The following is a 23,590-nucleotide window of genomic DNA, read 5'->3' as shown; positions in this document are numbered from 1 at the left end:
GACCATCATGGGAAATGTATTTCCAAAACCTCTGGAGGTCCACAATTGATGACCCCTGCTATAGAATAACTTGTTGAATTTGAAAAAAAAATCTATAGTGTTTCTGTTACTGATAACCCCACAGTGCACTTTGGTTGAAAGTCATGAAATAAGAGGGCTTGGAAAGAAAAACTAATCTTTTTTTTTATACATCTAACTGAGTTTCAGAAGACACGAGATTGACTGGAGTAACAAATGTGGTAGGTAAACAGAATTAGACTTATTTGATTAGGAAGACTTCAAAAACTGAAAACTATTTCTATTTTTATAAGTAATATGCTTACCAGTCACTTTGTATCCTGGTGATAAGAGTATTTTAATATTCATTGGTTCATTGGCTGCTAAATTTGAATTAATTTAATTGCTTCAATGAATGTAATATATCTTATTTACAGAATCAAGGTTCAACAAAAACACTCAAATCATGAAAACATTGCAAACTCAGAGGATGGTGGTTAAGTCTGCATAACTATACACATCTAATAATTCTCACAGACATTAGCAGATGGCTGATTTTATTGTAGCTTCAGTAGTACAAGTGTTCCCACTGTGTGTAGTGAATCTGCCACTATAATTGTCTTTGATGTCAGATGTGTCCACTTTTGTTATCATTCATCATGTCCTTTGTACTGGAAAAGAACTATGCTGAATGTTACATTTTCCTTTAGATCAGAAAGCGAACAGTCCATCTTCAGAGCCACAGTGTGTCTATGTAATAAAGGTAATAGCAGAAATGTTTTGCATCATCTGTCAGGTTTGTACCGTTTGGTCAGAGTGGGTTCAAGCATTAAAATATGGATTATTGCTGTGTCATATTGGAGCATGAGCATGGGATCAAGCCCTGTTTATGTAATTAACTTGGGCTAAGTTTGTGTCTCCAAAGGAATACTTGGTTTGTAAGAAGACTCCGGTTAGCCAAAAGCAGACTTGGTTTGATGAAGGACTCTGGTCAGCCAGGTTGAAGACATTTTTGATCTTTTAAATAGGAGTCTGCTTCTATCATGGAGGTCAACAACAAGTGAGGATGTATGCTGGAGTCTAGCGAGGGGTCAGATTCTGTCTTAGTGGTAGTACAACCTCATTCCATTCACCTGGTCTTTTTATAACTGACTCCCAGAATTTCTTCTCTTCTTCGGTAGAATCCATCCAACTAACAGGAGCTTCATAGCTGATACCTATAACAGACACATACTTTATTATTCTTTGTTGTAACTAAAGAACAAAACATATTAGTATAATCTGCCCAGTGAAGGAACACATGCCAAATCTAGTCCCTTGATCATGGTGTCTGAAAACACAAGTATGTCAATGCACTGGTCTCAGTGGAATCACACTATGATATATATTTTGTTTTTTTGAGGAACCAAGATTATTGGAATACTACACTTGGAACACTTTATTATATGGACATATCATTTATAGCGTCATGAATGGTGTAAAATAAAAATATAAAATAAAAACATAAATTATGCTTACCTGATAATTTAATTTTCATCTGTATGTGAAGAATCCACAGCTGCATTCCTTACTTGTGGGAAATACTGAACCTGGCCACCAGGAGGAGGCAAAGACACCCCAGCCAAAGGGTTAAATACCTCCCCCACTTCCTCATAACCCCAGTCATTCTGCCGAAGGAACGAGGAACAGTAGGAGAAATATCAGGGTGAAAAATGTGCCAGAAGAAAAAATTTCAAATTTAGGGCCGCACATCGGAAAACAGATGGAAATGAAATTATCAGGTAAGCATAATTTATGTTTTCCATCTTAATATGGGAAGAGTCCACAGCTGCATTCCTTACTTGTTGGAAACATATACCCAAGCTCTAGAGTACACGGAATGCTAACGGGAGGGAAAAAAGCGAGGCGGACTCTAATCTGAGGGCACCACAGCCTGCAAAACCTTTCTCCCGAAGGCTGCTTCAGCAGAAGCAAAAAAATCAAACTTGTAAAATTTTGGGAAAAGTATGTAAGGAGAACTAGGTAGCCGCCTTACAAATCTGATCTATAAAGGCCTCATTTTTGAAGGCCCAAGAGGAAACCACTGCTCTCATAGAATGAGCCGTAATCCTCAGAGCAGGCTTATGTTCCCCTGTTTCTATGCTACACGGATGACACTAAGATAAGGAAGTCGAAGAGGCCCTCTGACCCTCTGATCCCTACGCTTCCCGGAAAAGAGAACAAACAGAGAAAGAGGTTAGTCTAAATTCCTTTGTGGCCCGAAGATAGAACTTCAAAGCACAAACCACATCCAGAAATACGTTATAAACATTCCTTCAACAAAGAAGGATTAGGACATACGAAAGGAACCTTCCAAGACAACAATTTAATGTCTACTTCATGCATAGGCTCCAACGGAGCCCGTTGCAAAACCTTAAGGACAAGATTTAAACTCCAAGGAGGAGCATTAGATCTAAACACAGGTCTGATCCCAGCAGAGCCTTAACAAATGGCTGCACATCAGGAAGCTCTGCAAACCTCTTGTGCAGAAACACAGACAGGGCCGAAAACTGACCCTTCATGGGACTTGCAGAAAAGCCCTTCGCCAGTTCATCCTAGAGAACAGACTAAGTAGGTCCTCCACATCTTATGATAGATGCAACGAGCAACCAGCTTACAAGCTTGAATGAGAGTAAAAATAACTCTCTCATAAAACCCTCTCTTGGCTCGGACTAAGCGTTCAATCTCCACGCAGTCAGCCTCAGAGAATCTAGACATTGATGAACAAAGAGACCTTGGTCAACAGATCCCTGTGACAAGGTAACTTCCACGGAGGAGATGATGACATCCCCACTAGATCCGCGAACCATATCCTTCACGGCCAAGATGGAGCAGTCAGTATCACTGACGCCTGCTTGACTCAAGCCACTACACTAGGAAGTAGTGGTAACGGTCACAAAGGATAATTAGTTTGAACCTCCAAGGCACTGCTAATGCATCTGTTAGCTTCGCCTGAGGATCCCTGTACCTGGATCCCTATCTGGGTAGCTTGGTATTGAGACGTTATAAGATCTTCCTCTTGCAAATTTCTGCAAACACTTAGGATGCAAAGACCATTCTCCCAGATGAAAGGATTGTCTGCTAATGAAATCCGCTTCCTAGTTGTCCACACCCGGAATGTGGATCACTGACAGCGAACAAATGCGGGTCTCCCCCACACCAGAATCTGAGATACTTCCCTCAAAACTAGGGAGCTTCTCGTTCCCCCCTGATGGTTGATGTAAGCCACCGAGGATATATTATTTGATTAGAATCTGATTAACTGGGACAAACCCAGCAGAGGCCAAGCCTTCAGAGCATTTTAAATTGCCAAAAGATCAAAAATGAGATCAGGAGGGAGCTTTACCTCCTGAGACCAGAGGCCCTGTGCCTTCCTGGCACCGCAAACAGCTCCCCATCCTGACAGACTCGCAACCGTAGTCACAATCACCCAGGATAGTTTTGAGACGGACGTCCCTCAGGACAAGTGATCCGGACAAAACCACCAAGAGAGTGATTCTCCCGATTGGTGGTCCAGAGAAATCTGTTGAGACAAATCGGAATGATCGCCGTTCCACTATTTCAGTTGCAACAGTCTGAAGTGAAACCTGGCAAAGGAAATTATGTCCAAGCTGGACACCATGAAACTGATCACCTCCATACACCGAGCCAAAGATGGCCTTAAGGAGATCTGGAGGGCAAGACATGTTGAAACTAGCTTGCAATGTCTCTGGTCTGTTAGAAATATTATCATGTCTATGCAGACTATTATAGTACCCAAGAATTCTACCCTGGTACTTGATACAAGAGAACTCTCTAGATTATCTGCCATACATGGGATCGAAGAAGACAGAGGAGATATTCTGATTAGTCCACTCTTCGAAAAAATTATTTAGCTAGACCAAACAGAAGGGCAATAAACTGGAAGTGCTGGTCCAGGAATGCAAACCTTAGGAACTAGAAGTGGTCCTTGAGTATTGGTATGAGAAGGGAGCATCCTTCAGATCTATCATGGTCATGAACTACTCCTCTCAAACGAGGGGAAGAATGGACCTTAATGTCTCCATCTAAAACGAGGGGACATTTAAAAACCTGCTTAAGCACTTTAGGTCCAGAATCAGATGGAAAGCTCCCTCCTTCTTAAGGACCACAAAAAGGTTTGAATAGTATCCCAAACCTCTCACGCGATAGGCACCGGGACAATAACTCCTAGAGGACAGATCCCGTACACACCCCAGAAAGCCTTACCTCCTTTTTGGTCAGGAAGACAGGAGGAATCTGCCCTTGGGTGGCTGAGACTTAAAACCTATCTTGTAACCCTGAGCTATGACCTCCAGGACCCATGGATCCTGCACGTCCCTAAACCAAGTGACTGAAAAGAGTGACATAATGCCCCCTACATGATACAGAAGAGGACCGTGGGGCCGCCCATTCATGCCGACGTAGACCACACGGCCTTCTTGCTCTGCTTGGATTTATTCCAGGACTGAGCCGGGTTCCAAGAGCTCTTGGTTTGCTCTGGCTTAGTGGAGGACTGCTGACATGGGCTTTATCAGAATGAAAACAATGAAAATCGTCCCTTAGATTAGTTCATATACTCTTGCAGTAGGACCGTGACCGTGGAGATAATTTGAGTCCAGGCCTGAACCAGACAAAATCATTCCCTTAAAGGGAGGGAAGAACTCTAGACCACAGACCATGACTTCAGCCAGAGCCCGAAGGGCCTGAACAGAAAAAGCTGAAGCCATAGCAGACAAGGGAAAAAACTGCCTAATAGCAGCACAGATAAAAGAATCAACAACCCTCAAGGCCATAAATCTTTTCTGAGTAACGTCGAGGGGATCCTCCACCGTGATCAAATCCTATAAGGAGTCACACCAGAAGGTAGTTCCTCTAATAACCGCGCTTGAAACAAATATCCAGTATGTTGAAACATCTTTCTTAACAGAGTTTCCATCCTTTATCCATGGGCTCTTCAAACAAAGAACTATCCTCAAGCGAGATAGTAGTACGTTTAGCAAGGGTGAAGATAATGCCATCCCATTTAGGGACGGGACCTCACAACTCCATTGAGAGTCCAGGACCAGGGACTATTTGTTAAATGGAGAAGAGGGGGGAAAAGGAATCCAATCCTGTCCCATTCATTCTTAATAATGTTCGCCATCTAACAGGAGCAGGGAAGGATAAGGTACCACCTAGTCCTCAAACTCTATCCAATTTAGGAATTAAAAGTTCATCAGGCAATTTGGCCTCTGGAACCTCTGAATTCGCCAAAAACTTCCTTTAGAAGAAAGCGCAAATTCCTAAACTAAAGTCTGGTTCCTCTGCAGCCAGAGGTTTAGAGGCAGCCGACTCCAACCCAGAATGTTCATACTCTGAAGTCTCAGAAAGAACTTCATCCTCGGATAACTCACAGTTAAATCCAATACATTATCTGATGTACTCTGGGAAGGAGTGCAATATGTAACCTTTTGCTTGCGCTTAGCAGGGCGAGGTAAAGTATTAAAGACCGCAGACACCGCCGTCTGAACTGCGCAGTAACGTCTGGTGAAAAGGGCCCCCTTCAGATGGAGGATCAGCAATGCTACAGGAAAACTGCATGTGTAGAGATATAAGAATGTAGGGTACGCATCTCACTGGATGACAACTCCTCAGAGGTGGACGGCTCCATGGTATCAAACATGTTTGATATTATCAAATTATCAAAGCATATGGACCATAATTGAGAGGGCGGAACTAAGGCCTCCTCACCATATAAACAGGAATTACTCATTAGGAATAGAGGGAGTTCCCTCTAAAGTAACAGAATCCTCCATCGCTAGTGCAATAACCGGATAACTAGAGAAATAAAACATCTTATTTTATTAAAAAAAACAGCACCCTTATACCCCAATAGCTGGGGCACTCACCACCTCCTATGACACAGACAGTACAGAGATTTATGACTCCTCTCTGATAGACACCCGGTCAGAAAAAAGGGAATGAATCACATAGTGCACAATGTAGGATCTTCCCTGTTATGAGAAAGTGCGCCAAGCTAGTAAGCTGCATGGCTCTCAAAGTGAAAGTGAAACCTTTACATAAAATCAGCATAAAATCAAATAAATATATAAGATTATCCCCCCCTGTTCAATAATCCTCCTCAGGAGATATTAACCCTTGATTCTATACAGATAAAAGGAGTCACACTATGACCCTGACTTCTTCTCTGCCAACCTCCTGTGACGAAAGGCAAAGAATGACTGGGGTTATGAGGAAGTGGGGGAGGTATTTAAGCCTTTGGCTGGGGTGTCTTTGCTTCCTCCTGGTGGCCAGGTTCAGTATTTCCCACAAGTAAGGAATGCAGCTGTGGACTCTTCCCATATTAAGATGGAAAAAATATTTTGACTATTGTATTAATCATCTCATTCATATTAAATAGATACTGAGCTGGACAGTGTCAAATACCTCTGAGTTGTTTCTCACAGTGAGACTCTAGAGCAGAGCTTTCCAAACTTTTCATGTTGGCGACACACTTTTTACACTTACATAATTTCACGACACAGTAATTTAGTTGTACCAGCAAACAGGAGGTTAGACTAACTTGTTTTAAGAGATACGGACACATACATAAATGATATAATAACTAAATGTATTTACAAGTAACAGTATGTATGTGCAAGAATTAATATCACCAATAGCTACTTACTATTTTAATGGAATGTATGAGGTTGATGGGATGAACACAGTTTCTGAATATTTGGTGGATTATTAGATAAAAACACTCGCATTTCATCATCAAGCATTTTTAAGCTTCCACTTCCTATCCATATATCAAGAGCAGCAATGCACTACTGGGAGCTAGCTGCGGAAAAATAAAACACTTTGGCCTAGATTTGGAGTTCGGCGGTAGCCGTCAAAACCAGCGTTAGAGGCTCCTAACGCTGGTTTTAGGCTACCGCCGGTATTTGGAGTCAGTGATTAAAGGGTCTAACGCTCACTTTTCAGCCGCGACTTTTCCATACCGCAGATCCCCCTACGCCATTTGCGTATCCTATCTTTTCAATGGGATCTTTCTAACGCCGGTATTTAGAGTCGTTTCTGAAGTGAGCGTTAGAGCTCTAACGACAAAATTCCAGCCGCCTGAAAATAGCAGGAGTTAAGAGCTTTCTGGCTAACGCCGGTTCATAAAGCTCTTAACTACTGTACCCTAAAGTACACTAACACCCATAAACTACCTATGTACCCCTAAACCAAGCTCCCCCCACATCGCCGCCACTCGATTTAAATTTTTAACCCCTAATCTGCCGACCGCCACCTACGTTATACTTATGTACCCCTAATCTGCTGCCCCTAACCCCGCCGACCCCTGTATTCCATTTATTAACCCCTAACCTGCCCCCCACAACGTCGCCGCCAGCTACTTAAAATAATTAACCCCTAATCTTCCGACCGCAAAGCGCCGCCACCTACGTTATCCCTATGTACCCCTAATCTGCTACCCCTAACACCGCCGACCCCTATATTATATTTATTAACCCCTAATCTGCCCCCCTCAACGTCGCCGACACCTGCCTACACTTATTAACCCCTAATCTGCAGAGCGGACCTGAGCGCTACTATAATAAAGTTATTAACCCCTAACCCGCCTCACTAACCCTATCATAAATAGTATTAACCCCTAATCTGCCCTCCCTAACATCGCCGACACCTACCTTCAATTATTAACCCCTAATCTGCCGACCGGAGCTCACCGCTATTCTAATAAATTGATTAACCCCTAAAGCTAAGTCTAACCCTAACACTAACACCCCCCTAATTTAAATATAATTTTAATCTAACGAAATAAATTAACTCTTATTAAATAAATGATTCCTATTTAAAGCTAAATACTTACCTGTAAAATAAATCCTAATATAGCTACAATATAAATTATAATTATATTATAGCTATTTTAGGATTAATATTTATTTTACAGGCAACTTGGTATTTATTTTAACTAGGTACAATAGCTATTAAATAGTTAAGAACTATTTAATAGCTACCTAGTTAAAATAATAACAAATTTACCTGTAAAATAAATCCTAACCTAAGATATAATTAAACCTAACACTACCCTATCAATAAATTAATTAAATAAACTACCTACAATTACCTACAATTAACCTAACACTACACTATCAATAAATTAATTAAACACAATTGCTACAAATAAATACAATTAAATAAACTAGCTAAAGTACAAAAAATAAAAAAGAACTAAGTTACAAAAAATAATAAAATATTTACAAACATAAGAAAAATATTACAACAATTTTAAACTAATTACACCTACTCTAAGCCCCCTAATAAAATAACAAAGCCCCCCAAAATAAAAAATTCCCTACCCTATTCTAAATTAAAAAAGTTACAAGCTCTTTTACCTTACCAGCCCTGAACAGGGCCCTTTGCGGGGCATGCCCCAAGGATTTCAGCTCTTTTGCCTGTAAAAAAAAACATACCATACCCCCCCCCCAACATTACAACCCACCACCCACATACCCCTAATCTAACCCAAACCCCCCTTAAATAAACCTAACACTAAGCCCCTGAAGATCTTCCTACCTTGTCTTCACCATACCAGGTTCACCGATCCATCCTGGCTCCAACATCTTCATCCAACCCAAGCGGGGGTTGGCGATCCATCATCCGGTGCTGAAGAGGTCCAGAAGAGGCTCCAAAGTCTTCCTCCTATCCGGCAAGAAGAGGACATCCGGACCGGCAAACATCTTCTCCAAGCGGCATCTTCAATCTTCTTCCATCCGGTGCGGAGCGGGTCCATCTTGAAGCAGGCGACGCGGATCCATCCTCTTCTTCCGTTGTCTCCCGACGAATGACGGTTCCTTTAAGGGACGTCATCCAAGATGGCGTCCCTCGAATTCCGATTGGCTGATAGGATTCTATCAGCCAATCGGAATTAAGGTAGGAATTTTCTGATTGGCTGATGGAATCAGCCAATCAGAATCAAGTTCAATCCGATTGGCTGATCCAATCAGCCAATCAGATTGAGCTCGCATTCTATTGGCTGATCGGAACAGCCAATAGAATGCGAGCTCAATCTGATTGGCTGATTGGATCAGCCAATCGGATTGAACTTGATTCTGATTGGCTGATTCCATCAGCCAATCAGAAAATTCCTACCTTAATTCCGATTGGCTGATAGAATCCTATCCGCCAATCGGAATTCGAGGGACGCCATCTGCCTGCTTCAAGATGGACCCGCTCCGATCCGCGTCGCCTGCTTCAAGATGGACCCGCTCCGCACCGGATGGAAGAAGATTGAAGATGCCGCTTGGAGAAGATGTTTGCCGGTCCGGATGTCCTCTTCTTGCCGGATAGGAGGAAGACTTTGGAGCCTCTTCTGGACCTCTTCAGCACCGGATGATGGATCGCCAACCCCCGCTTGGGTTGGATGAAGATGTTGGAGCCAGGACGGATCGGTGAACCTGGTATGGTGAAGACAAGGTAGGAAGATCTTCAGGGGCTTAGTGTTAGGTTTATTTAAGGGGGGTTTGGGTTAGATTAGGGGTATGTGGGTGGTGGGTTGTAATGTTGGGGGGGGGTATGGTATGTTTTTTTTTACAGGCAAAAGAGCTGAAATCCTTGGGGCATGCCCCGCAAAGGGCCCTGTTCAGGGCTGGTAAGGTAAAAGAGCTTGTAACTTTTTTAATTTAGAATAGGGTAGGGAATTTTTTATTTTGGGGGGCTTTGTTATTTTATTAGGGGGCTTAGAGTAGGTGTAATTAGTTTAAAATTGTTGTAATATTTTTCTTATGTTTGTAAATATTTTATTATTTTTTGTAACTTAGTTCTTTTTTATTTTTTGTACTTTAGCTAGTTTATTTAATTGTATTTATTTGTAGCAATTGTGTTTAATTAATTTATTGATAGTGTAGTGTTAGGTTAATTGTAGGTAATTGTAGGTAGTTTATTTAATTAATTTATTGATAGGGTAGTGTTAGGTTTAATTATATCTTAGGTTAGGATTTATTTTACAGGTAAATTTGTTATTATTTTAACTAGGTAACTATTAAATAGTTCTTAACTATTTAATAGCTATTGTACCTGGTTAAAATAATTACAAAGTTGCCTGTAAAATAAATATTAATCCTAAAATAGCTATAATATAATTATAATTTATATTGTAGCTATATTAGGATTTATTTTACAGGTAAGTATTTAGCTTTAAATAGGAATAAGTTATTTAATAAGAGTTAATTTATTTTGTTAGATTAAAATTATATTTAATTTAGGGGGGGTGTTAGTGTTAGGGTTAGACTTAGCTTTAGGGGTTAATACATTTATTATAGTAGCGGTGAGGTCCGCTCGGCAGATTAGGGGTTAATAATTGAAGGTAGTTGTCGGCGATGTTAGGGAGGGCAGATTAGGGGTTAATACTATTTATGATAGGGTTAGTGAGGCGGATTAGGGGTTAATAACTTTATTATAGTAGCGCTCAGGTCCGCTCGGCAGATTAGGAGTTAATAAGTGTAGGCAGGTGTCGGCGACGTTGAGGGGGGCAGATTAGGGGTTAATAAATATAATATAGGGGTCGGCGATGTTAGGGCAGCAGATTAGGGGTACATAGGGATAACGTAGGTTGCGGCGGTTTACGGAGCAGCAGATTAGGGGTTAAAAAAAATATGCAGGTGTCAGCGATAGCGGCGGCGGCAGATTAGGGGTTAATAAGTGTAAGGTTAGGGGTGTTTAGACTCGGGGTACATGTTAGAGTGTTAGGTGCAGACGTAGGAAGTGTTTCCCCATAGGAAACAATGGGGCTGCGTTAGGAGCTGAACGCTGCTTTTTTGCAGGTGTTAGGTTTTTTTTCAGCTCAAACAGCCCCATTGTTTTCTATGGGAGAATCGTGCACGAGCACGTTTTTGAGGCCGGCCGCGTCCGTAAGCAACTCTGGTATCGAGAGTTGCATTTGCGGTAAAAATGCTCTACGCTCCTTTTTTGGAGCCTAACGCAGCATTTGTTTGAACTCTCGATACCAGAGTTAAATTTATGGTGCGGCCAGAAAAAAGCCCGCGGAGCGTTAACAGCCCTTTTACCGCCGAACTCCAAATCTAGGCCTTAGACTTCTGACTTCAGCTCAGTGTTTAAGCTGCCGTCCTCAGAGCTCTGCAAGTTGCACTGACTACGGCCCGTGCTGCAAACACACATGCAGTCACAAGCCAATTGAGGAGACTACAAGTGCAGTCAGGAGCCAATGTGCCGCCAATGGGAATAGTTTCAGTTCCCACTGGGCTGCGCCAATAGGTTAAGATGATCTGTGACCCACTAGGTATCAATCACGAGTCAACCATGTGATATGCGTAGCAAGCAGGCGGAAATGCGGAAACCAAAAAAAAAATTTTTTACAAATTTTAAATTCAAAAAAATTTGTTCTGAGGCAGGGACACACCTACACACTGCCGCTGACACACTAATGTGTCATGACACACAGTTTGGAAAGCACTGCTCTAGAGGCAGATATAGTAGATATAGCACATATATAGAAAAACATTGCTGAAAGTTATTAAGATTGCCAGCAATACAATGAAGCATTTGCATAATATGCCAAGGATCAAGATAGGTGTCTTATTTTTCTATATTTAATTAACATTTATCTACATGCCGCATGACATATCCGTCATATCAATCAGCCACACCCTCCTACTACCCCGACTTTGCCTCATGCCACCCAGCTATGCTGCTAACCACCCTGGTTCCATTACCTTACCAACCTGTAATGCATTTATTTTTAAAGAGAATGTTGCTAGGTTTGCTTAGGTACCCTCAAAGTAATATAAAGGGATATGCAACCTTTGTAATTACAATATTGTTCTGCAGTCTTGCAATAATTTGACAATTTAGGTGAATATGATTTTTTTTCCAATGCATTAACAACTTGTTTGCTACAAATGTTTTTTAATAGCCAAAGTTCCTATAATGGTGTATAATTCACTAAAGCTTACTTATCTCTTCATTTTTTTAGGGAATCAGCTCAATAGAATATCTTAGGAACTGGTTAGACTGGAAAGGCTGGGTAGAATAGAGACATTGAAGAGTGTTGTTAGTAAAGGTTAATAACTACAGCAGATAGTAGGCTCTAATAAAAGGTAATAAGATATCCACTGAACCATACAAATTACCTGAAACATATATTTCTAATTTTTAAAACACTCACAAATAGTTACCTAATTTTTAACATGCATGTAACTGTTTAATGTCTCAGGTAACAAGGGACTTTTGTTTGAGTTAAAAGGAAAGCCAAGAAAGCTTGTGTTTACAGTAAAACAGGTGTTTAGAAGCCTCTCTGACCTACTGCCCTCTGCCTGTATAAAAAAAATGCTATAAAGTTATAACAAGAACATTTGTGTGTAAGGTGAATTACAAAAACAGTGCAAACTGTGGATGAATAAATAGAGAACAATGGCCTATATTACGAGTTTGGCGCTACGGTGCGGTACAGCTATACCGCTGAAAATGCGTGTGGAATGACCAGTAACGCATATTACGAGTCGCAGCGGTATAGCTATACCGCAAGCATTTTAGCCTGTAATGCAAAGTCCATTCCGCACTCAAAAAATGAAGTTTGAGTGCGTGATTTTTCATAGCGCCGTATTACAGGTTGTGCGGTCCGGCTAAAATGCTTGTGTTACTGCCTATACCGACACGATCCATTCCGCCATCTGAGACCAGTAGTTATGGACTTTGCGAAACAAAAATGTTTCAGAAAACTCATAACTAAAATGTTACAAAGTACACTAACACCCATAAACTACCCATTAACCCTTAATCCGCCACCCTCCCTCATCGCAAATACTATATTACACCTATTAACCCCTAATCTGTTGCCCACCCACATCACGACTAATAAATAAACCTATTAACCCCTAATCCGCCGCCCTCCCACATCGCCGAAATAAATCTAGTAACCCCTAATCCACCGCTCCCCGACATCGCCAACACTAATTAAAATGATTAACCCCTAATTCGCCACCCACGGAAATTGCTGACACTAAATAAACCTATCAACCCCTAAACCGCCAGCCTCCCACATTGTAACTAATAAACTAAACCTTTTAATCCCTAAACCGCCGGCCCCCCACATTGCAAAACACTAAATTACACTATTAACCCCTAAACCTAACGCCCCCTAACTTTAAATTAAAAGCTACAATATAACTATCTTAAAATAATTAAGAACTTACCTGTAAAATAAAAAAAACTGAGATTAAACTATAAATTAACATAACATTACTATTCTAATAAAATAAAATAAAAACTACCAATTAAAAAACCTAAATTCAGGTCAAACAGGGCAGAGTCATCCTTGTAATGAATATATCATAATGGTTTGTTCCAGTTGTTGCTGTTTATATTTGTTGTAGTTCATATATTCTATCACTAGGGACAAGCATGAGGTATAACAGTGAAATGTTATCTTCAGTGAATTAAAAGTTCTTGAAGTTGAACAATGGTGCCTTCATTAGTTCTGTGCATTCTATAACATGAGATCTTTACATGGTGTCAGAAGTAAACAGATTTATTTAAGTTTGATTGTCATGGCTGCAAGCAGACAGCAAGTGCCTCCTATGGACTTTGATAAAGGCAATGTATGTGAGCACTGGACAAGATGGAGAGAGCTCATGGAATAATTATTTGCTGGCCCTGATGCTGCCAAGTGGACACAGGAGCAGAAGGCTGCACAGTTTCTCATTTGCATTGGAGAGAAAGGCAGAGATATTTGCAGATCATGGAGTGCAAGTGAAGCTATATCTGCTGAAGGTAAAAAGGATCCCAATGTGTTATGTGAGAAATTTGAGGCATACTGTAATCCTAAGAAAAACATAACTGTACAGAGAAAAGTGTTTTATGAAAGACATCAGGGTAAAACAGAATCTATAGATGAGTGGGTCACACAGCTACATCTCATAGCTAAAGACTGTGCCTTTCAGGACTGTGATGATATGATGTGATGGGATCAAATTCTAGAGAAGTACAGGAAAAATTACTGCTAGAAGAGGATCTAACCATAAACTCTGCAGTAAAAATAACATCCAGAGCTCACATGCAGTTAATTCATAGTGACACAGAAGTCTTACACATGGTGCAAAAGAAAAGTGAAAGTAATCTGATTCATAGCAGAAAAGCAAATAACCTGCAGGATTGTGCAGAGCAAACTCTTTACAGAAGCTGTACTAAATGTGGTACAAAACACACTAAGAATACACAGTGTCCAGCACAGGGAAAAATATGCTACAAATGTGAGAAAAACAACCATTTTGCCAGGGTGTGCAGAAACAATACTATAAAGTATAGGAAGTCAGTGAATCAAGTGGAGCAAGATGAAAATGAAACTGATAGTGACATTGATCAAAGTACAATATTTCTAGCTATGGTGGATAAAACAAATGTAGATCAAGATGAAGTATATGTTGAGATTCTTGTGAGCACACAAAACATACCAATTAAATTCAAGATTGATACAGGTGCACAAGTAAATTGCATTCCTGCTAGCACATATTATGACAAACTGGCAAACATATGTGAGCTTGAAAAGTCTGGTCTGTCAAAACTTGTTGGTTATGGAGGACACGGCTACATGTACTGGGAAAGCGCTCATATCAATGCATGTTACAAAACAAAAAACTTAATTTGGAATTTTGTTATAGACACCCCAGCAAAGCCTGTTTTAGGGTTAAGTGCCTGCAAACAGCTAAATCTTATAAAAATAGTCTTGACTGTTGATCAGTATAACAAAGGTTTATCTAAGCAACAAGTTGAGGAACTATTTTCAGATGTGTTTCAAGGGCTAGGTTGTTTGCCTGGTGAATGCAGAATTAAACTAAAACCAGATGCATATCCAGTAATTCATTCACCAAGAAGGATTCCAATTGTCATAAAAGACAAACTCAAAGAGGAACTGGATCGTATGGTAAATTTAGGAGTGCTGAAAAAAGTAGATGAGCCCACTGAGTGGGTGAGTTCACTGGTTGCAGTAGAAAAGAAAACTCAGGTGCTTTAAGAATATGCATTGATCCAAGAGATTTAAACAGAGAAATCATGCGAGAACACTACAGTTGACCAACTCTAGATGACATCACACACAAGTTAGCACATTCTTCAGTGTATTAGATGCTCAGTCAGGATATTGGCAGCTTAAATTAGATGAACAGAGCAGCATGCTCACCACTTTTAATTCACCATTTGGAATATGGCTCTTTACTAGAGTTTCCTTTGGCATTGCCTCAGCACAAGAAATATTTCAGAAAAAAGCACATGAAACCATTGAAGGCCTTCATGGTGTAGATGTAATCATAGATAATCTTCTGGTATATGGATCTACACGGAAAGAACATGATCAAAATCTGTGTGCACTATTGAAACGGTGTCGAGAGAGAAACATGAAGTTAAACCCAGGTAAAATGCAAATCGGTGTTACCCAAGTTAAATATTTTGGTCATATTCTGTCACAAGATGGGCTAAAAGCAGACCCAGAGAAAATAGCAGAAATACAAAATCTGGATCCTCCTACCTCTAAAAAGCAATTAGAAACCATTCTGGGTATGTTTAATTATCTGTCAAGGTTTGTTCCTGGACTAGCAGACGCTACAGCTCCACTTAGAGAACTACTCCAAAAGGATGCACTATTGAGCTGGAATGACTCAATAAATAATGTTTTTGAAGATGTCAAAGGTCTTATTGTGCGTTCATCGGAAACTGGATTACAATATTTTGACCCCAAGAAGGATGTAACAATATAGGTTGATGCCTCTCAGTTTGGTTTAGGAGCAGTCCTAATGCAGGAAGGCAGGCCTGTTGCATATGCTTCCAGATCAATGACTCCTACGCAACGCAACTATGCCCAAATAGAAAAAGAAATGTTGGCCATTGTAATTGGTTGTAAAAAGTTTCATCAATACATCTATGGGCAGAAAGTCACAGTGGTGACTGATCATAAACCACTTATGAGCATCATGGAAAAACCACTTGTATCCACTCCACCAAGGCTGCAAAGAATTATCCTAAAAATACAAAAATATGATATGCATGTAGTATATGTACCTGGCAATAGAATTCCAGTAGCTGATATGCTTTCAAGGACATTTAAGCCTGGACAAGACGAAAGAGAGGAAAGGGACTTGGAAGAGCATGTGCACTCTGTACTTTCACAATTACCTGCTACTGATGAGAAACTTGAAGAAATACAGCTAGCAACAGAAAGGGATGCAACTATGGCCAATTTGATTACAATAATAAGGCAAGGATGGCCAAACTGAAAAGCCAAAGTGAATGTTGACTTAAAACCTTACTGGACTGTAAGAAAAGAACTGTCAATAATTGATGGGATTGTTTTTAAATGGGAGAGAATTGTGGTTCCCCCGGAGCTCAGGAAATAAATAATAAGTAAACTGCATATAGGTCATTTTGGAATAGCCTTGTGTAAAAGACATGCTAGGGATCTCTTATATTGGCAAATAGATGGCGCTGGTCTGTACAGTGATGTTTCTCTATATGGTGAAGAGAAAAAGGGATTGAGGTGTGTGTAGGATCCAATTAATATAAGTGCAGTATACTCACTCCATAAGTAGTGGGAGTTCAGCTGCGATGTAATGTGTCTCCAGAGTGATGTAGTTCCCCAGAATAGTTTCAGAAACTCTCAAGAACCTGTTAATAGGTTCCATAAATAGGAGAATCCGGCTTGTCTCAGCAAAGAAGAATATCAACTGTCTTCCAACTTTGATAAAAAGATATTTATTTAAGCTCAACGCGTTTCAACTTTTAGCAAGTCTTTCTCAAGAGCAAAATAAAATCAATAAAAGCAAGTAGATACTGTGTGCTTTGTTTGTTGGTTTTTGTGCTTTTTTATTTATATTCCTTTATATCTATTATATATTGTTTTATTTTTTATTTATTTTTAAGAAGGGAGAGGTAATGAATATCTCATAATGGTTTGTTCCAGTTGTTGCCGTTTATATTTGTTGCAGTTCATATATTCTAACACTAGGGACACTAGGGACAGTGAAATGGGTGTGTTATCTTCAGTGAATTAAAAGTTCTTGAAGTTGAACAATGGTGCCTTCATTAGTTCTGTGCTTTCTATAACAGGAGATCTTTACAATCCTTGCTGGGGATTTTAATATGGTATGGGATAATAAATTAGATAGAAAATCTAGCCACCCCAACAAGAACCTTAAAGCCATGAACGCTCTATGTCTAAAATTTAGAACTCTAATAGCGCAGTTTGGATACTTTGACATTTGGAGGTCTTACCACTCTTTGGACAGTGACGGTACCCATTTTTCACACCCTCACCAAACGTATTCTAGACTAGACTATTTCTTCTGTCACGCTGACACTTTAGATAGCATTAAATCTTCAGACATCTCCCTTTGTCCATGGTCTGATCATGACCAAGTCATCATTGACCTTCAGTCCAAAAACACTTCCAGGTCTAAGTATGCTTGGCGCCTCCCTCACAATCTCCTTTCAGATATTCAGTTTTGGGAGGAATTAAGGAAGGATCTGAAATTTCTAATCCAAGTAAATAATAATCTCTCTGTATGGGACAACACATTATGGGGAACAATCAAAGCCTCAACTAGAGGGTACTTTATTAGAAAACAAGCCCAAATGAGGAAGTTAGTGGGACTTTTATTATCCCAAGCCCACTGTAAGCTGAGGGATCTTGAATCGTTGAACCGTTCCTCCAGGTCTTCGGTTCTTGGGGAACAAATTAAAGGTAGCAAAAAACATATATGCCAATTGGAACTTAAAAGGTCAAAACTTCAACTCGCCAGATTGAAACAAATTTTTTACTCCAAAAGTAATAAACCCGACACCCTTTTGACCAATAAATTATGACGGCGTACAGGTCTTTCATGTATACATGTAATAAAAATCAAATTTTTAAAAAAAATTGTACGGGAGTGTGAGGCCCCCCCCAACGGTCGGACTTAAATTGTCTACCCTTTAAAAAAGAAATTGTGAATCATAATAAGGATATTTATTACTATGTATAATGGAATGTATACCTTGTGTCTAGACTTTTGGGGATCTATGTACCCTTTTTATTGTTTCTGTTTATTCTCAAGGGACCTGCGAATCCCATCCATTGCTTGTCTTTGTTGTTATGTGTGCATCAGCACGTTATTGTTTCATTCATTCTAAAATAAAAAAATTACTTAAAAACCCCCCCAAAAAACAACCTAAATTACAAATTTAAATAACCTAATTCTACGAAAAAAATAAAAAAAAATCTAATATTACAAAAAATAATAAACACTAAATTACGAAAAATACAAAAACTCTAAGATTACAAAAAATAATAAACAAAATTATCAAAAATAAAAACAATTACACCTAATCTAATAGCCCTATAAAAATAAAAAAGCCTCCCCCAAAAATAAAAACACCCCCTAACCTAAAAAGGGCAATTTGTAGGGTATTGCCCTAAGTTGAACAGCTCCTTTACCTAGAAAAAAAATACAAAGTCCCCCAACAGTAAAACCCCTCACCCAACCAACCCCCCAAAATAAAAAACCTAAGTCTAAAAAAAAACCTAAGCTACCCATTGCCCCTAAAGGGGCATTTGTATGGACATTGCCCTTAAAAGGACATTTAGCTCTTTTACTGCCATTAAAAGGGCATTCAGTTCTTTTACAGTGCAAAAAAGCCCTAATCTTAAAGAAAAAAACCCACCCCCAACCACCATCCATCTATCTCCATCCAGGCGGCGAGAAGTCTTTAACCAGGTGGCGACATCTTCATCCATCGCGGGGGCGTCTTCTATCTTCATCCCGCGGCGCAGAGCTATCCAGGACCAGCGATGACATCCTGCATGGAGCGTCCTCTTCATACGATCACCGCCATACACTGAAGTTGAATGCAAGGTATCCATTTAAAAATGGCGTACCTTACATTCCTATTGGATGATTTGATTCTTCAAATGAAAGCTACTGAAATCCTATTGGCTGATTTGAATAGGCAATAGGATTTCAGTAGCTCTTATCCTATTGGCTGATTTGAATTTGAAGAATCAAATCAGCCAATAGGAATGCAAGGTATGCCATTTTTAAACGGGTACCTTGCATTCAACTTCAGTGTATTATTTTTTAATTATTATTATCAGGTATTTGTAGAGCGCCAACAGGTTCCGCAGCGCTAGTGTATGGTGGTAATGGTATGAAGAGGACGCTCCACGCAGGATGTCATCGCCGGCCCTGGATAGCACCGCTCTGCTCCGCCGGGATGAAGATAGAAGTTTTACTGTTGTGGGGCCTTTGTATTTTTTTCTAGGTAAAAGAGCTGTTTAACTTAGGGAAATGACCTACAAAAGGCCCTTTTAAGGGCTAGTGGTAGTTTAGTGTAGGTTAGGGGGGGTTATTTTGGGGGGGCTTTTTAATTTTTATAGGGCTATTAGATTAGATTTTTCATAGTATTAGGTTTTGTTAAATTTGTAATTTAGGATTTTTTAATTGATAGTTTTTTTAAATTTTTTAGAATAGTAATGTTAGGTTAATTTATAGTTTAATGTTAGTTTTTTTTATTTCACAGGTAAGTTTTTATTTATTTTAAGATAGTTATATTGTAACTTTTAGGTTTAGGGGTTAATAGTTTAATTTAGTGTTTTGCGATGTGGGGGACCAGTGGTTTAGGGGTTAATATGTTTATTTATTAGTTGCGATGTGGGGGGGCGGCGGTTAATAGTTTTATTTAGTGTTGGTGATGTCAGGGAGTGGCGGATTAGGGGTTAATCACTTTATTTAGTGTCAGCAATGTCAGGGAGCGGTGGATTAGGGGTTATACACTTTATTTAGGTGTCGGCGATGTCGGGGAGCAGCGGATTAGGGGTTAATACCTTTATTTAGGTGTCAGTGATGTCGGGGGTGGCGGATTAGGGGTATTTAGATTAGAGGATGATGTTAGGGTGTTTCTTTTCCCCATAGACATCAATGGGGTTGCGTTACAGCGATTTGCCATTCTGCGATCGCAGGTGCTAGTTTTTTACTAACACTCTCTCCCCATTGATGTCTGTGGGGGAAAGCGTGCACGAGCACAAACTCAGCCCTTGGCTTTTGTGCGGTATGGAGCTTATCGCACCATACCGCACAGCACAAGGAGGATTTTCAGTAACTCGTAATAGCAGCGCTATGGAAAGTGCGTTACCGCTCATTATATTGCGTTCTTTCCGCACCCGTAATCTAGGTGAATGTGCCTTGCAGGTAACAAAACACACTTCGACTATCTACTTCTGCTCTGTATTTGATATTTAGTTTAAAGGGAAATAGTACAGTAAACGGTTTCCCCTTTAATGTGTTAACAATTTTAAAAAGTGTATTAAATTGTTTACAAATAGTGACTTTACCTTTAATTTGTCATTTGAACTAGCTGCTTTTGCCAGTTGGAAAAACCACAGATACGGAAAATTTGAATACTGCAGTATTCACTATGGAAATGGGAGGGTGGGAGAGAAAGAGACCAGCCCACATGGCCAGGATGTTCCTACAGCTACTTTGAATAGAATTAACTCTTATCAGTTGCATGTCTGAGTGTATCGTCTCACCAATTCTAGCTTTCTGCTCTTACTTTTTTAAACAAAGGGCAGTACAATACAGCCAATCAGAGGCCACATCACCAGAGCCTTTGTAGCTAATGAAAACGCATAAGCTGTCTGCATTTAACATTGCACAAGCATTTTTTGTGAAATGCTTGTGCAATGCCACCCAGTGCACATTCTCAGCCAATCGGCCGCTAGCATGTCAATCATCCCGATTGTATGCGATCGGGATGATTGCAGTGGCAGCTGTCTTATGACCGCTGCTTCTTAACTTATGTTTCCGGCAAGCCAGAAGCTACTCGGGTAGATAGCTGCATCCGCTGTTTATTAAATCTACCCCATGGGGCCGATTTATGAATGTGCGGGTGGATATAATCCGCTGTAGCATATGCTGTCGGCATTTATCATTGCACAAGCATTTCTAGTGAAATGCTTGTACAATGCCGCATTCTGCACATTCGCGGCCAATTGGCTGCTAGCAGGGGGTGTCAATCATCCCGATCGGATATTGCTGTCCTCCGCCTCAGAGGTGGCGGACGAGTTTAGTTCCTAAGACCGCTGCTTCTTCACTCTTGTTTCCGGCGAGCCTAAAGGCTCGCGCGGAAACTGCAGCATATGCTACATAGTAAATCGGCCCCCATGTCTCTTCAACATAATTAAATATGCCAATAAAGTTGTGACCTTGCAACATTTGTAATAAAACGAAATAAGCTACATAAAAAGGAAGGGTGATAATCTTTATAGAAGAGTAGTTCATGGGACAACATAACACTTCTTACTTGTAAGTTACAACATGTAAACAATTACCTGGCTAATATATCAATAACTCTTTGAATATTTAAAATATTAAATATAAAAACTATATAAGTGCCACAGTATAATCTAACTTTCTCATTTTTCATTATATATATTTTTCTCCCTTTTCTCTCTCCCCTCTCTCTCCCTTTATTTTTTTTCACATTCTTCCTTCTATTTTCATCCCCTTTCTCTCTCCCCTCTCTCGCTCCCTTCCACTCTCTCCCCTTTCTCACTCTCTTTCTTCTTCTCTTAATGAAAACATAAACTCTGCTCTCCCTCAATACACAGTATGCAAGTACAACTAGAAATAAGACTGTGGGCGTTCAATTATATCACATTAATCAGAGGAAATATCTGAAGAAAAAAAATAAAAAAGTGAGGCTCTGGCGATTATACCAATTTTAGTCGAAGATTGAATTAGGAAAGCTGCTCGTATTATGTACAAACTATTAAAGGTAAAATCCGGTTAAAAGCTATAAGAAACATGGGTTTCACAATATTTCAAGTAGGTTTTTATAGTTCTTTATGGAAGTAAAATATATGTGTTAAAAGCTAAATAAAAACTATGGCTAATTGATTCAATAATGATAATGACTGCCTAATGTGTTTAAATACAGTTTTGTTGTTTTTTCCCTAAATGTAACTATTATTATTAATTCAACATGGGCAGGTAACAGTTTGTACAATTTTACGTAATTTTATTATTAATTTATTTGTTAAATGACCAACCACGTCATTGTAATCATACATGAACATTGAAATTAGGCAAAATCATTTTTCAAGGCTGTGGAATTTGATGAATCCAAAATGCTGGGGAAAATCCGCTTGAAAAAGGTTTCTAAAGAATTGGATTATGACTTTCAAATTCTCTTAGTGCAAATCCATTAGAATAATGCTCAATAATTGGGTGTAGAATAGACTGGAATGGCCTTGAATTTGAAAACCACCAAAGAAAGTCATGCAGAACATTTCTTATTTCTATCATGCAGGAATAAACACCTTGGTGGAAAAGCATTTATTGTCCTAGTGCTAAAACCATTTATTAAAACTGTAGATGTTTTGAGCAAATTAGAATGTATTTGTAGTTTAATTATAACTAAAACAACACCTAGATAATGTAAATTTTGTGGTTACAGAAACTCAACTACCCCCTGTACCAAAAATAAATGAATAAATAAACCAATATATAGTTGAAACATAAAATTAAAAGAAGTCTCTTATCTTCATATAATCACTTAACAATTGATCTTGTTAGACACTGGCTCATAAAACTTGAATAAGGTAAAGGGTAAAAGGTTTTAAGGTAAACACTTGTGGAGATGTAATACGTAATTATGGACAAAACTGTAACTGCAGTAGCAGAAAATGGAAAGACTATACAGTACTTTGAACAGATGCAGGTTCTACATATTTGTACTTAGTGCCCAGTCTGCTATATGAAATAACTTTAAAGACTATAAAGCAGCAACTCTAAGAATTTGACATGGAATAAATTGTATTTTTAGTGACTCTTTTTAAATGTTTTTACAGACATATTAACCTTTGATTTAACAGCCAGGAGGGAGCATCTGACATTGTATATCCATGCAATGTAATCTTATTCAGACATGACCTTATTCAGAATATTTAGATTATAGTTAGATTATTTGCTTGCCCATTGACTGTAGATAAATATGGGCACTACCAAAGAAGATTCTTTGCACAGTTCAGGTGGAGGTGTTAGGTGTATCCATAAATGCATAACAGTGACCCAAGGATTAACTGACAGAAGAGGAATGGTTTAAATTTGAGGGGAGGTCAAATAAGGAACTTACCTCGACCTGTACTTAGACGAATCCCCCCCAGGGGTCGACTGGAGAGAGCTCCTTGGTCCCAGACTGTATATTCCACACATGCTTCTTGCAGGTCCCCATCACGGAAGCCATCGTATACCATAGTGTGATTGTAAGTAGGCTGTAAGCTACGTGGAATTACGCGTGTCCGCTGAATGCTAGATGGACTGTCATCAGGAAGCACACAGCTGCATTGTGGAAGTAAATGGATGAGTACTCATACACTGAGAGACTGAATGGTATGTAAGTCAGAGATACAGAAGGAAATTAACTACATTAATGTGGGCTGTAGAAGAGGGGTGTGATACATGGTGTGGAAATATGGGTAGAGGGATGAAGAAATGCAATAGCAGATATGCATTAAATACAAAAATAA

General features: G+C 39.5%; 1 protein-coding gene across 3 annotated transcripts in view; it reads right to left on the bottom strand.

Moving 5' to 3' along the window:
• Positions 1-537: 537 nt before the first annotated feature.
• SYTL1 (synaptotagmin like 1) overlaps positions 538-23,590 on the bottom strand; it is a 136,890-nt gene continuing 113,837 nt past the window's right edge. For all 3 annotated transcript variants that reach the window (XM_053707056.1, XM_053707058.1, XM_053707057.1), the window contains 2 exons: positions 23,197-23,402; positions 538-1,214 (listed from right to left, as the gene is read on the bottom strand). In XM_053707056.1, the coding sequence (XP_053563031.1) occupies positions 1,078-1,214; positions 23,197-23,402 (343 nt within the window). In that variant the 3' untranslated portion in view covers positions 538-1,077. The remainder of the gene's footprint in view (positions 1,215-23,196; positions 23,403-23,590) is intronic.

Source organism: Bombina bombina, chromosome 3, assembly GCF_027579735.1.
Source record: "Bombina bombina isolate aBomBom1 chromosome 3, aBomBom1.pri, whole genome shotgun sequence".
NCBI classification, from domain to species: domain Eukaryota; kingdom Metazoa; phylum Chordata; class Amphibia; order Anura; family Bombinatoridae; genus Bombina; species Bombina bombina.
The sequence above is the reverse complement of the archived record's forward strand: the minus strand, read 5'-3'. Positions and strand labels throughout refer to the sequence as shown.